At 42.7% G+C, this 14,035-nt stretch overlaps 1 protein-coding gene across 3 annotated transcripts in view; it reads right to left on the bottom strand.

The window, feature by feature from the left end:
- Positions 1-5,999: 5,999 nt before the first annotated feature.
- CCDC51 (coiled-coil domain containing 51) overlaps positions 6,000-14,035 on the bottom strand; it is a 9,858-nt gene continuing 1,822 nt past the window's right edge. Inside the window, exons 1-5 of one of the 3 annotated variants that reach the window (XM_026857388.1) lie at positions 13,994-14,035; positions 12,229-12,489; positions 11,756-12,089; positions 11,292-11,456; positions 6,000-9,836 (exon numbers count right to left, since the gene is read on the bottom strand). In XM_026857388.1, the coding sequence (XP_026713189.1) occupies positions 9,060-9,836; positions 11,292-11,456; positions 11,756-12,064 (1,251 nt within the window). In that variant the 5' untranslated portion in view covers positions 12,065-12,089; positions 12,229-12,489; positions 13,994-14,035 and the 3' untranslated portion in view covers positions 6,000-9,059. Of the gene's footprint in view, positions 9,837-11,291; positions 11,457-11,755; positions 12,090-12,228; positions 12,490-13,812 lie in introns of all 3 variants that reach the window. The other 2 variants (XM_026857389.1, XM_026857390.1) reach the window with 2 other exon arrangements.

The following is a 14,035-nucleotide window of genomic DNA, read 5'->3' as shown; positions in this document are numbered from 1 at the left end:
AGCGTCCCGCCAACACCGGGCCCGGGCTCGGCCGGCCCGGCTGGAAGCGGCCTCGGACGGGGAAGGGGCTTCTGCCGCCCCGAGACAACGAGCCGCGGCCCTCCTCGAGTCACCCCGAAGCCGCTGCTGGGCAAGGTCTCGAGAAGGACCCGGCTGTGGCGGATGTTCTGGGTGTTCCCACCAAAACCAGTCATGGCTGCTGCTCCAGAGGTGTTTGCAGCCGCTATGTTGGGAGCTGGACTTAAAACTATATGTTATGGAAGAAATCACAGCATTTCTCTTCTCTCTGTATTTCACAGCAACATAATTTTGCTTCTGCTTTATTGTGCTTGGCTGTCTTCAGCCAAGAGGTACGAGCGAGTGGGAACCGAGAGTGATGCAGTACGGACGGTGCACAGGGAGCAAAATCTGATAGCAAAACCAGTTTCTATTTACTTAGGAACCATCCTGCACACAGACGGCACCGGGCTAATGTGGCTAAGATACAGCACAGTTCCCATTTGCAGAGTATGTGGGAACCAGGACATCAGCAAGATTCAAGAATGTGACAAAAGCATAATTACCTCTGGTTACAAAACAGCAACAAACCATTCCCCCTAAAAGTCCGTGGAGACAAAAGCATCATAAAGCAGAAGTGCCTGAAGTGATATCACAGAATCACAGAACAGTTTGAGCTGGAAGGGACCTTACAGATCATCCAGTTCCAACCCCCTGCCATGGGCAGGGCCACCTTCCACCAGCCCAGGTTGCCCAAAGCCCCGTCCAACCTGGCCTTGAACCCTGCCAGGGAGGGGGCAGCCACAGCTGCTCTGGGCAACCTGTGCCAGGGCCTCACCCCCCTCACAGTAAGGAATATCCTCCTTATATCTAACCTAAATTTACCCTCTTACAGTTTAAAACCGTTCCCCCTCGTCCTCTCCCTTCACCCCTGATCAGGAGTCCCTCCCCCCTTTCCTGCAGCCCCTTTCAGCCCCGGGGGGCCGCTCTAAGGTCTCCCCGGAGCCTTCTCTTCTCCAGCTGAACCCCCCAACTCTCTCAGCCTGTCCTCACAGGGGGATGCTCCAGCCCCCCGAGCATTGTTGTGACCTTCTCTGGCCCCGCTTGAGCAGGTCCGTGTCCTTCTGCTGTTGGTGCCCCCAGAGCTGGACCCAGCCCTGCAGGGGGGTCTCCTGAGAGTGAAGCAGAGGGGGAGAATCCCCCCCTCGCCCTGCTGCCCACCCTGCTCTGGGTGCAGCCCAGCACACGGGTGGCTCATAGTCAGTTTTCCACCCACTAATACTCCCAAGTCCTTCTCCTTGGGGCTGCTCTCCATCCACTCCTCGCCCAGACTGTGTTTATGCCTGGGATTGCCCCAGCCCAAGGGCAGGACCTTGCCCTTGGCCTTGCTGCACTCCATAAGGCTCACACAGTCCCAGCTCTCCAGGTCCCTCTGGATGGCACATCCCTTCCCTCCAGCGTGTGACGGCACCACACAGCTCGGTGGTGTCGCTGAACTTGCTGAGGGTGCCTCGATCCCACTGTCTGTGTCTCCAACAACGATGTTAAACAGCGCCAGTCCCAACAGCCACCCCTGAGGAATTACATTCGTCACTGCTCTCCACTTGGGCACGGAGCTGTTGACCGCAACTCTCTGAGTATGACCATCCAGCCAATTCCTTATCTACCGAGTGGTCCATCTGTCAAATCTACGTCTCTCCAATGTAGAGACAAGGATGTTGTGCAGGACAGTATCAAATGCCTTGCACAAGTCCAGGTGGATGACGTGACGTTTAACAAACTGACTGCTGGTTAAGTGACTTTTATTCCTGTGAAACTGGAAGCTCCGTTCACGAGAAGAGCAGAGGCTGGTGCTCTGTGTAAGAGGCACTTCTTGCCCCTGAGAACTGACTGCATAAAATCCTCTCTCTGAATTAGGGGTAAGTTCTGTCAGTAACAGCTCTGCAGAGGGACAGAATTAATGCTCCCATTTTTCTCACTCACACTGTAACCTCTGTGTTCCCCAGACGTGCTGGATTCTGTTGTGCCGTCGTACAGTCAGTCTAACAACTGACTTGCTATACATGACTGACTGTATGTACTGAATACAATTACACAGCCCAGTGGCCATTTGCCTGCTGAGCTGACTGCCAGATGTTTGGAAATCCCAGACAAAAGATGAAGTTATGCCTTTACCATCCAGCCACAAAATCCACGTGGAAAAAGGATGTATCTGAGGACATGTAGAAGCGATACAGTAGCTGTAGGTTAAAGCAGACTCTGAGGAAGAGGAAACAGGCACTGGCCTGGGTAGTGCAAATTACAGAATCCACTGTATGACAGGGGTGCCCATCACTTTTCTTTTTTGGCTAGACGGAGCTCCGCACAAGACACAAAGCTGCTCTGAAAGTCTGAATCAGGCTTCCCTCCCACGTGCATTTCTGACATTTCAGAGGAGTATAGTTTGTACAAATCCTATGTCCAGAAGTGTTATTGCACATCTACTTTCTTTGTTACAATCCATCAGCCTCTCACACTCCCACCCCCAGCCCAAAAATTGACTATTTTATGAAGGAAAAAAATACATCTGAAAATTTAGACATGCCAAACAGTCCCCAGGATCTGGCAGCACAATCAGAGTCCCCCACAGGAAGGATTCTTTCAGAGGCAGCTGCTGGCTGCCTCTCTGGACCTTTGCTCCTTGGTGCTTCACTATGCTGAGGAGTCCTTGGGGCACACTGTAGGCAGAGCCCATGAGGACTCTCACAAGGAGATGATCCCTTACTTGCTCCTCTCCCCACACAGACAAACCCATCCTATTACCACACCCTACCCACTGAATCGCTCTTCAGGTTAGAGCTCACTGAACAGACTATCTCACTAATCAGAGACTTTTTAAGTGCACTCAAATTGCTTCCACCAAAATCCAGTTTTGGTGACTAAGAGCATTAAAAAAAAACCACCCAATTTTTCTTTGCTCCAACCCATTCCTGACTCAAAACACTAATCCCCTTTGTGCCTTTCCTCCAGAGCCAGTCCCAACCTGCAGCCCCTTCTGTCTGGTAAAAAACATCTGCAGGCTTCACTTAAGCCCCATAAGAGCACATTGGAAAAGAACAGCTTTTTCTTCTGTCCCACGGCAGGGCTGGTGCAGGGAGCTGGCTGCAGAGGGTCTGCCTTGGGAACAGGGCAGGAAGAGCTTCTGTGCACCTGAAGGATGCTATAGTGTCCCCCTCCTACCCCTCTTACTGTACTTGCAGCCCTCCAGACTGACAAGGACATTGTAAAAATCACCATGGGGTTATACATCTCCTCTTCAGGGAGGAGTTTTGACTGGTCCACACAAAAATATTTTGCAGTTCTTAAAAATAAATTAGAGAAAAAACTAGTTCTCAAGCATTACGCAGCTGAAAACAGCGTCACACAAAACAAACATATTGAGGAACAAATTTAAACAGTTTTTCCATTTGTTCAGAAGCTTTTTTTAACATATGTAAATCCATAAAGGATCCTCCTCTATAAAAGCCCTTGTTCATGTCTGGTTCTAAGCAGGTTAGCTAAGTTTCTTACGTAACTATTATGATAATCACAAGGCTAGCAGCTGCTTATGCTTCTTTTGATTTTCTTCTTACTCTTCCTCCTCTTCATGCAGTAGATGAGATGTGTTAAGAAAGTCACAAGGGATAACTGAATACTGTCTATGGCTTCTAGGAATAAACTGCATTTAGAGCAGGAATCCAGGGACCAACAGAAGGTTGACTACCTCTACTCTACTTTAAATCTGACTGTTCAAGTTTCCAGTTTGTCAGAACATTTAGAAACAGCATTAAAGTCTTCATTACCCTCATTTGGGCACCTACAGTTCTGCTAGCAGCAGTCTGTGGATGTCTGAGGATCTGCTTTTGAACATGCCTCACAGACCACGTGGCCTGAACAGCGCCCAGTGTCCCAGAACCTGCGGCAGCAGAGTAAGAGACTCTCTCAGCACAGATCTAATTGCACAGGTTTACTTTTCTCTCTGCAGAACACAGCAAAACAAGCTTGGGAAGCTTGTGACAATCCCTTTATCTTGAAGCTCTGTGGTCTAAGCATTACGCGTGTCCAATGTCACCATGAACAAGTTTTCCAGCCTCACAGGTGAGGGCTCCAGCCACAGAGATTGTCACAACCAGCTCCATGAAGAGCAGGAATTAGATGTATTTCATGAAGTAGATTACATGCACCAAACTAATACAGAGGCCTTGGGTGATCAGCTCACTGAATCAACACAGATGATGTGTTGTTTGTTTGTTTGTTTTTTAAAAACAAGTCTTGAAGCACAGGGAAGTTCCTGAGAGTGTATGATACATCAAAATTTAAATAGAATAATCTTTAATGGGCTAGCTGGTGTCAGGCAAACTTACAGAAAGCCCAGTGTAGGCTGCAGCCATTTGAAGGCTTACAACAGAAATGTGCAAAGTTCTATTAAAAACAGCCTTTAAAAAACCTCTCTGCATACTATTTCAAAATTGCCTGAGAAGTCACCTCACAAATTTGATTCTGAAAAATAATTACAAAAGGCTATACTTTTAGGGTCATACTTTATTGCAGCTGTGCACTTTCCCTCTCTCCTGGTGCCTAACACCATGTGGCTCATAGTAAACTGAGCTATTATTTTCTCAGCACAACACTTTATCATTCTTCTATAACCTGCACTATACAATAACCTGCACTAGGATGACTAGGACATCAAATTGTCCATAGACTCTCCCACTTTATTAAAAAAAAAAAAAAAAAACCCAACCAAAAAAACCAACTGTTGTCAGAACAAAAAAGTTTGAAAACTGTTGTCTGAATCCATCCTGTCCCAGGACAGGATCTGTCCATATCTGTATCAAACCCAGTGATATTTATCTAGACTGTTCCTAAAAACTTCCCATGGTGGAAACTCCAAAACCTTGCCACAACTATAATTACCGAAGGTTTAATTCTCCTTAAAAATAAAAATTGTGACCCAGCCATTTTTTGCTGTATTTCAATACACACCTTCTTAGATTGTCCACCAACTGTCAAACACCAGAAATCGTACTTCTCAGTGCTTTACGAGGAAGGTCACAAATATAACTTGCTAGCAAAAACCTGGCAATAAAATACAGTTCTAAATATACTGCAGACAAACCCAGCATTGTCTCCCTTTTCCTTGCTCATGAACCTCAATCCTATTGCAAATCTCAACCCTGTTTCTAAACAGGACATTTCTACCACTCCTAAACTTCATAAAGGGGGAAGCATTTGTTTTTACAAGGTATTCTGTGAAAGAAACTGTTTTTTCCGAACAAAGTTACAATGAAATCAACAGGAGCACCTGCAACTTCCAACCAGGATTTTAGAATGTTGGAACATTCAAAACTCCAGTGTTAACAAATAAATAAATATTTCCTGATTGTGACACTATATATAATTGCTTTTGTCCTGTATTCATAAGCAACATGTGCTATTCCTTTCATGAGTGGAAGAAATGGCAACTTTTCTCTTCAGAATGCACCTACTGTCAGAAGTCTGCAGTGACCTCATTAAAAGTTATTTCCATAGCCACCAGGCTGTTTGCTTTTGAGTTACTAGTGGTTTCTCATAGAGCAGGAAGAACTCAAAATAGTTTAGCATGGGCCAAGCTCAGGCCACTGCCACCCATTTCTTTACAGTTAATGTCTATCAAAGGGCTTCCTGTTGCTCTTACTAGATTCTCTCTTTAATTGATCTTCTGTGTCTTGATTGACAGTGGAATTAACCTGAATCAGCACTGGCTTTCTCTGACCTATACAAAATGCATAGGTCAGTCCTGGCCTCACTAGACTTGTACAAGCTATTGCAATCACTGTCCCTCCCTTGGGACACAGGGCTGGCTAAGCTGTCCTGCCCAGAGAGGATTCTGCTCACAGAGAGAGCAAGAATTTAAGTCTCTAAATGCCTTTGGAAGCAAACTTGCTTGTTGAGGAAAGCTTCTGCTGAGAGACCTCACCTCAAAAATGAAACTTAACTATCTCTTACAAACTTTGTTAAAAATCCACAGGTATGCAACAGAAAACTTTTGTTTTGTTTTAAATAAAACATCCCAGAACAGCACAGGCAACAAACTATTCATTTAGCCATAGCTGAATCATCAGGAAACATGCACTGAGATGTCACTGTGCATTGTGTAAATCACTGCTGGTAGTGCAAATGGACCTGAAGTAACGTGAGCGCCCACACCTCTACACAGCTGTGCTGATTTGTTCTAACTTGTCTATTTGCTGCTGCTTCGTTACCATGACAAAGGTTTAGCATAAAATACTGAACAGATTATGTATTTTCCTGGATATTGCCTTCAGCTAGCTCAGGTACAGCTGTTACTGTTGCAGCCACACCTTCTGGCTTTGGGGTATACATAAGGCGCAGAATTCAAACTACACGTTTAGATCATTGCCACAATGGAGGGATGATTAATCCAGGATTGAGGGAATATACAAATCTGCCAGCCTAATTATTAGACACAGTTAATTACAAGGTTTTTTTCCCTAATTGAAATGATTCTGCTGTCACTTCACATACAAGGATTTAGCAAGGAAGCGCAGACATAAGAGAACCACAGTAATCACTTGTAACAATGAGTTCTGCCAGCTGCACAACGCTGCACACAGAATCTGTTCCTGAAACTTCCAAACTCCCTACGAAGGATGAGATCCAATTATTTTCATCTCGATACACATCGCACCTTCCAGCTCTTCTCAAATTTCAGGCTGTGTATTTCAAACAATCATTTATCACAGATTTATTTGCTACTGTTCTCATTGACTGACATTTTCTTCCCGTAACTATGTAATGTTAAAGCCACCTATCATACCTTCTTTAAATGGGTGAAAAGCAGATCTCTTCAGAGCAATAAACAACCCTTGGATGCGTATTCTCTGATTTATTATATACAAGTATAGTTGCAGACGCACTCCTTTCTGATGCTGCCTTGACTTTCAAGTTTAGCTGCCTAACATTCAGCATTTAAAAACCACACACATATATATATAATTCAGCTTTTCCGTGGTGCTGAGTATCTAAAATTCAGTCATTTCTATAACGAGGGGGGGACCTAACTCTACATCGTTAAACTGAATTAAAAAAAAACCAACAACAAAAGAGAACAAAATTCTCTGACTAGTGCTGGCAAATTACAGACAGAACCATCATATTATGCCTTTCCCTTTAATTACACACTTGTCTGATTTTCATCAAGCTCCTCCAAGAAGTATAACTTGTAAAAATATTTGTGAAATGAGAAAATGAAATATTATCAATTTGAAAAATTGTATTGATCTGTATGTACACTTCTTGATGTAGCTAAGTGTATGGAAATTTTTATCTCAGTTCTCAAGCCATCAGATACACCTTCCCTGACAAATGCTTGTTATTCATTTTACACTCCAGACAATCAGCATATAAATCAGCAGTGGTCCTTCCCCAAACCATCTTTTGCATACTTCATCTCTCTTATAGGTAGTGAATCATCACAGATGTTTCCTAACATTGTTTATTTGGTCTTGTTATAATAGCACCTAATGAAGTTGGTGCCTCATACAGCAAATGTCCCTGTCCCAAAGGTCTCAGTCTTGGGAGCTTATAGTCAAACCCTGAAACTCTTTTAATATGGTTACCGGGCAGAAGAAACTAGAAAGAGCTTATTAAAAAAAAAAAATAAAGCCATAGCAGACTGTATACTAAAAACAACTTAAGTCATTCTGAAATGCTTTCACAAAGGTGTTACAGCATGAAGTGATTTGTTTGCAAAGGCTCCACAGAAGTTCTTGTAGAGCAGGAGTTCGACATCTGATTTGCTTATCCATTACCACCTCAGCGAGAAAACTATTTCTTATCACAGCGATACCAACAACTTTCTGTGAGGCCACACACAGATACTGATGCTTAGCTCTTCAGACAAGCATTTTTCTCTCAATCAGCCATTCTTCATCCTCCCAGGAAAACCAAGTAGCCGGACCTTTCATTTTTTTCCAGATAGTATTTTGAAATACTTTGCGTAACGCTATTACTATTAACATACCAGCTTAAAAGCACCTGCTGTAGAGTAGCATTTCAATTTCCAGATAGGACAAAACTGAAAAAAGAATAAAACCCACAGAAAGTTCCCATGAGATACTAGTAAGGATAAGAAAGTGATTGCTCCATAGATGATTACTAAATCCAGAAAATGCCTAGCGACTGATGGGTTATGGAGTCTGTAGAGAACAGATAATTGGCTTGTATTGGCAGAATAAACATCATCATACTTAAGATATTTTTGTATTTGAGCCCTTTTTCTCTCTCCCAGCCTTCAAGCTTTTAAGGACATGGAGCTGTCAGTAACACATAGATGACACTCCAGAAATGCTTTGGATACTTTGTGTTAAAGTGCCCTAAGTAAAAGTTAGCATATGTAACTTAAACGTGTTTTAAACACATCATCTGGCTGCACAGCTACAGTGTATCGTGGTAACTTCAACCCTCCTTATTTACATGGCCCTGCTGTCTGTCACACTGCAAGTCACGCCCTTGTATCTAGAAGAGACAAAAAAAAAACCCAAACAAAACAACAAACCAACCATAAACTTCAGGGAAAATACTTCTACCTGTTTAGTAAAATGACTCCTAATGTTTTGTGTATGGACAAACTGAAGAACTATAAAGCAATCAGGAGGAAAATTATACAGGATTACACACAAAGCACTTAGATCAATGATATACTGAAAGAATCATTTGAACAGAAAATCACAAATATAACTCCAGAGTGAAAGTCACTGATTGGCATGATATAGGAGACTAGACAGTAAGAGTGAAACAGTGAAAGAAACCAACGGATGAAACTGTGGACTTCCCTTTGCTCGGAGTTAAAAACCATAACACACAACAGACTGTTAAACACAGAGCCTGCAGCAGTAGATGGACCAACTCTTTACAAGTTTTCCAAATATACAGGAGAAAGCGTAACGAGAAATGTTAACACAACTTTATTTGGACTTGTACTCTAAGTACTTAGAGCGCAAGTTTTATTAATCTAGTAAATTGTGGCAATTAATTAGAGATCAGTTCCCTTTAAGTATAATATAGAGTACTGGCACCGTAATTGCAAACATAGCACATGTCAACGCAGTGCTGTAAAGAGAATTTCTCTTGATTTGAGTTTCGAGTCTCCGCTCGGTATCACACAATTCTAAAATCACATCTCTCACGGCAGAAGCCTGGCCCTTACCCTCCACTGAAGCCCTTGGGGTCACTCGTTCAGTAGGTCTCATGTGGACCGCCAGTTTAATGCTCTGCATCTCAGAAATCATTTGTGCTATACTTTCCTGGAGACTGTTAAACTGCTGTTGTAAACTCCCTAGACATGAACTGACTTGTTTAGTGTAGTTTAGCTGTTCATTTAAAGGAATTAAAAGAGAATCAAGTTTTATGGAGTCATTCCTGTCTTCTCTGGTTAACAAAGCACCTTCTTTTATTTCCTGTGATATCCTGGTTTGCAGCACATTTTTCAGCTCTGCTATGACGTCACTGAGATCCTTCTGCTGTAAGTGATGGCTGGAGGCCTGTTCTTTGATAGCTTCTTGCAAATTTATTGGCCCCTTCTGTGCTTCAAGCACCAAGACTTTCAATTCTTGCAGCCTTACTCGATTAACATAGGTGGAACCAAGAACACCTATGATGGCTCCCAGTATAGAACCAATAATAGACCAGTTCTTCGTTTTTTCAGCTCTTGTTCGTTCTTTCTCATGGCTTTCCCTTACAGCTGCAGAAAAGAGAGAGAATTTTTCTCTCTCAGATTCTTCTGCATTTAAATATGCAGCTCGGTACCTCTTCTCTTCCTGCAAGAAATACAGTGATTTGAAGAAGGTATATGTGAAGGCTATGCAAGAAAAACCCCAAAACAAACCCCCAGTGCAGATGAAGGAATGGAAATGAAGAACATCCAGTAGTTCTGTTTCAGAAATTTTCCTTTTAATGTGGGATTTTCTTTATTAATCCTACTTAAGTCAATGAGACACTATTTTAAATCAAAACTGAGCAGTGGAAAAGGTCATCAGGAATTACAGCTGAATATCCCCTACACAAGAATCCGTCACATGCTGATGACAGAAAAGGGCTGCAAGTGGGCAAGGTCATTCTTTCCCTATAATGCACGCTTTTTCAGCCCAGCTTACTTCTCCAAACACTACCTTTACCACACTTCTCCCTTTCAGTTCTAAATCCCTTCAGCAAGAACTGAAAAAAGGACTGGACAGGGTGTCTTGGATACGTTCATCTCATGAACATACATGCTTCTTATTCCTCCGCATTCTCTTTCTTATCCTGCTCACAGAAAAATGTCCTTCCCTTTCTCCCTGTGTCTCCCAGAATTATTCTCTTTCTTCTAAGCCTTTATTTCTTTTGTGAGGTGGTACCAACACCTTAAAGACAGTGGGGACTTGAGTTCTACCTTTCTTTACAGTCCTGCAGAGCCCTATTCTTCTTTAAGTCTCATCCACACCTGATCCCTTATTTAGACAACTAGAGTTCTCTATTCTCTTCTGATGTTGCACCCACTGATCCCGGGGCTCAGTTTAAGCTCAGGCATTGGCACCCATTCCTTCCCTGAGCTTTGCCATAGGTGTACCTGCTTCCAGGCCTATTCTCTACTGTTGCTGCAGTTTCATCTGGATTTCCTGGACTGACGTGGGCTGACACCTTGCCTTTATCTCTGATTGATGGACTGTTTAATAACATGTTCTTGTCACCAGCCCTGCTTGGCTCATCCCGCTGAGGTGCTGTAGGACCGTGCCATGGTGGTGAGGATACTGCCCCAGCCTGCGCCGTGGCCAACCTCATCTTCCTGCTTGCCCTCCCTCATAGAGCAGCCGCCTTCTTGATGCTCTCTGACAAAAGCTTTAACGAGTTGCCTGGGTTTTGTAGCTGTACAGAAGGCAGTTGAGAGTATTTTCACAGATTAACAACCAGAAAGAAGCTTCTCTCATCATATGGAAGGTTAATTATTGAATCCCAGCTTTTTCTTGACTACTCACAAGTCACCACTACAACAATACATTTTCTAGGCTCACTATCTTCAGTTTTCTTGTCCAAATTTACTATCCTGTTTTAGCATTAACATATATCATTTGCACAGCAGATCAAACCATCGATAATAATTGACTAAAAAATAAGAAATTAACTCAGATCACTGTACTTCAGAACTGAACTGCATCTACAAAAACAGTCCCTAGTGACAGAAGCAAAGCACACAACTTTTCATCGTATTTGCCAGTGCTCAAGTACCAACAAATTACCTGCAGCAACCTGTGTTCCAGAGTAGCCAGTTCTAAATACTGGGTGTCATCCCGAGAGACCCTGTCCAAGCGGTCCCGAATTTCCTTCAGTTTGATCTGCTGGGCTTCCACGTTTTCACGAGCCTCTCGTACTATCCCTCGAGCTATCATAAAGACATTTTCAGCCTAAGAAGAAAGGGTATTTATTTTAGAAACTTATTACCAGACAGATCTAAATCACTAATTGTATGAACTTTTTTGGGAAAAAAATCCCAACAAAACAAACCATGCTCCGTTTTAATTTAAGGGATAAGCTGTATTCACTAACATGCATAGACTAGAACACATTTGCAGTATCTCCACAGACAAAGCAGAAGACAGGACATGATTCTCCTCAGGAGATCTTCTTTGCCTCACAGCCAGTGTTTATACTTCGTGTAGCTTAACTCATAGTTCTTAAATTTCCACATTATCTCCATGTTTACCTCTGTCACTTTTCCCTGAGCCTCTCGAACTTCATTAATTCCAACAAACTCTTCATATCTGTCCCACCAACTCTTGCATGTTGCAGACATCTTCTGAAGGGAGTTTTTTCCCATAACAGTCCCAGCTTCTGTCAGCCGATTAAGACGGCTCATGGCCATTTCTATCGCAGACTTGGCTTCAGGCCTCCTCGGTGCTGATGAGCAGTAAGTCCGCACTATGTATAAATTCATTTTTGGACTCCACTTTATCCACAAATGGGGATACTGCAGGCCACAGGACACCGACGACACACTTGACTTATATTTCATTGGCCCCGCGTCTTGAATTTAATCACTGAATAAAAGAGCGACAAGGATGAAGAAGAAAAAGTTATTGAAGTATGGCTCATTAATACCTCTTAAAACTACACATGTACCAAAACCAATTAAATTCAAGAATGGCTAAACCATCACTAGTCTTAAGCATTACTTACCTAGAGAATTTTCCACAATTTTCAACAAAGGGCAGTTCTGCCACAGATTCCTGCTTTTCTGTTGTAAGTACTCCCACCATGCTGCCTCATTGTTAATTCACTCTCTGCATGAACAGTGATTATATGCAGATCCAGTACCAGCAGGAGTAGCCTCAGAGTAGAGTAATTTAATGCTTCAGCACAGAAGTGATTGCCATATGAAATTTTGCTTTGTGCTTTCAGACTTTAGTATGGTGTGCCATGACACAGGTACTAACAGTTCTGCAAAAGAATAGAAAAGGAAAAAAGACAAGAGAAGGAAAAAAAATCTTGATAAGAAGTGGGTCTTGATAATTCCCTTTATCTTATAATCCACGGATACACAGTGTTAAAGAATGCAAAGACAAAAATATAAAGGACAGAGAGAAAACACGGGAGTGCTGAACTGAACACAACAAGTATTCTCATGAGACTGCCTACAAAAGTAAAACATAAGGAATAGCCACAAGATCAGAAATATATCAGGTAGTGAACACACAGCTAGGGCTGCATTTAAAAATGAGCTTAAAATTCTTGTTTATACTGCAAAAGCAGACTGCTAGTTACAGTTTGTTGTTTACTGATTTGTAAATAAGATGTTAATCTTCTACTGAGCGCATTTCTCTAAAAATTGTAAACAGGAAAACTTCCAAATAAGGTTTTATATGAAATCTGACTATATCAGATTTTGAATAATACATTATAAAAACATAGATTATTGAGAAAGCTTGATATCAAAACTTTGACAGTTTTTTTTAACTGTTTTAAAACAGCTTTCCATGTTAATTTTAGGTGTCTAATGACATCGTATATGTGCAAATACAGGCATCTCCACAGGAAAGGATTCTTCCATTTTGATCCACTTTTAGCTGGCTACTGAATCTGAATGCTACAGGTTAATTCCCTGTTAAGTATTTCTAACAAACAGCAATAACAGCAAGCAGCATTGTGAAAACCTTGTCAGTTGTTTTATATGCACAATAATATAGTGGATCAAAACCACAAAACCGTGGAAATGAAGTAAGTTTTTTCCTTCCAGCATCACTCATGCATCTTACCCTTACAACACTGACTCTATGTTGCAGGCCATGTACTAAAACCTCAGCTCATATTTGTCCTCTCTAGATTGCAAGATTTCCCTCTTTAACTGCACTACTACATGAAGTTTTACAAAATATTCAGGCTACTGAGGCAGTATATCAAAAAGAGAAAGAAAGTTGTGATTTTTAGAAGAATTTCTAAGTAAACAATTGCAACAAACTGCAAAGTAATCTTAGCCTGAGCTAACAGGACCTAAAGTCATCAAAGCTTCATCTGATATAACATGCTTTGCCCCTCTCTTGCTTCTTCTTGTAAGAAGACAAGTTTCCTCTGCCTGCAGTCAGTGACATAAAAACTCTTTTCAATGGTTTACACCCCAGCTGCTACACGCACTGGACACTGGTGGCGGGTAAGCCTGACTTTCACGGGTCATATCTTATTTTGCAGCAGCCTCTTTTGTCACAGCCAAAATGTAAAACCGGAATTTCCGATACGCCTCCACACACTCACAGCTCTACTTCTCACCCTTGAGAGGGGTGAAAAGTCAGTTTTCTCCACGTGACCGACCCCTTCCCTGCCGGACGGGGCCCTTTCACCGGACGCAGAGCTACGAGACTACGCTCCCGGCACCCTGCAGACCCGCCCGGCAGAACCGCTACTGCCCCCCGTAGCCACGCACAGGCCCGGGCAGCAGCACCGGTCTCACCTCAGGCACAGCAGGTGACCGGCGGGAGGAAGCGGCCCGCCG

This window comes from Athene cunicularia (assembly GCF_003259725.1).
Source record: "Athene cunicularia isolate RWA chromosome 12 unlocalized genomic scaffold, athCun1 chr12_part1, whole genome shotgun sequence".
NCBI classification, from domain to species: domain Eukaryota; kingdom Metazoa; phylum Chordata; class Aves; order Strigiformes; family Strigidae; genus Athene; species Athene cunicularia.
This window is presented reverse-complemented; position numbering and strand designations above follow the sequence as displayed.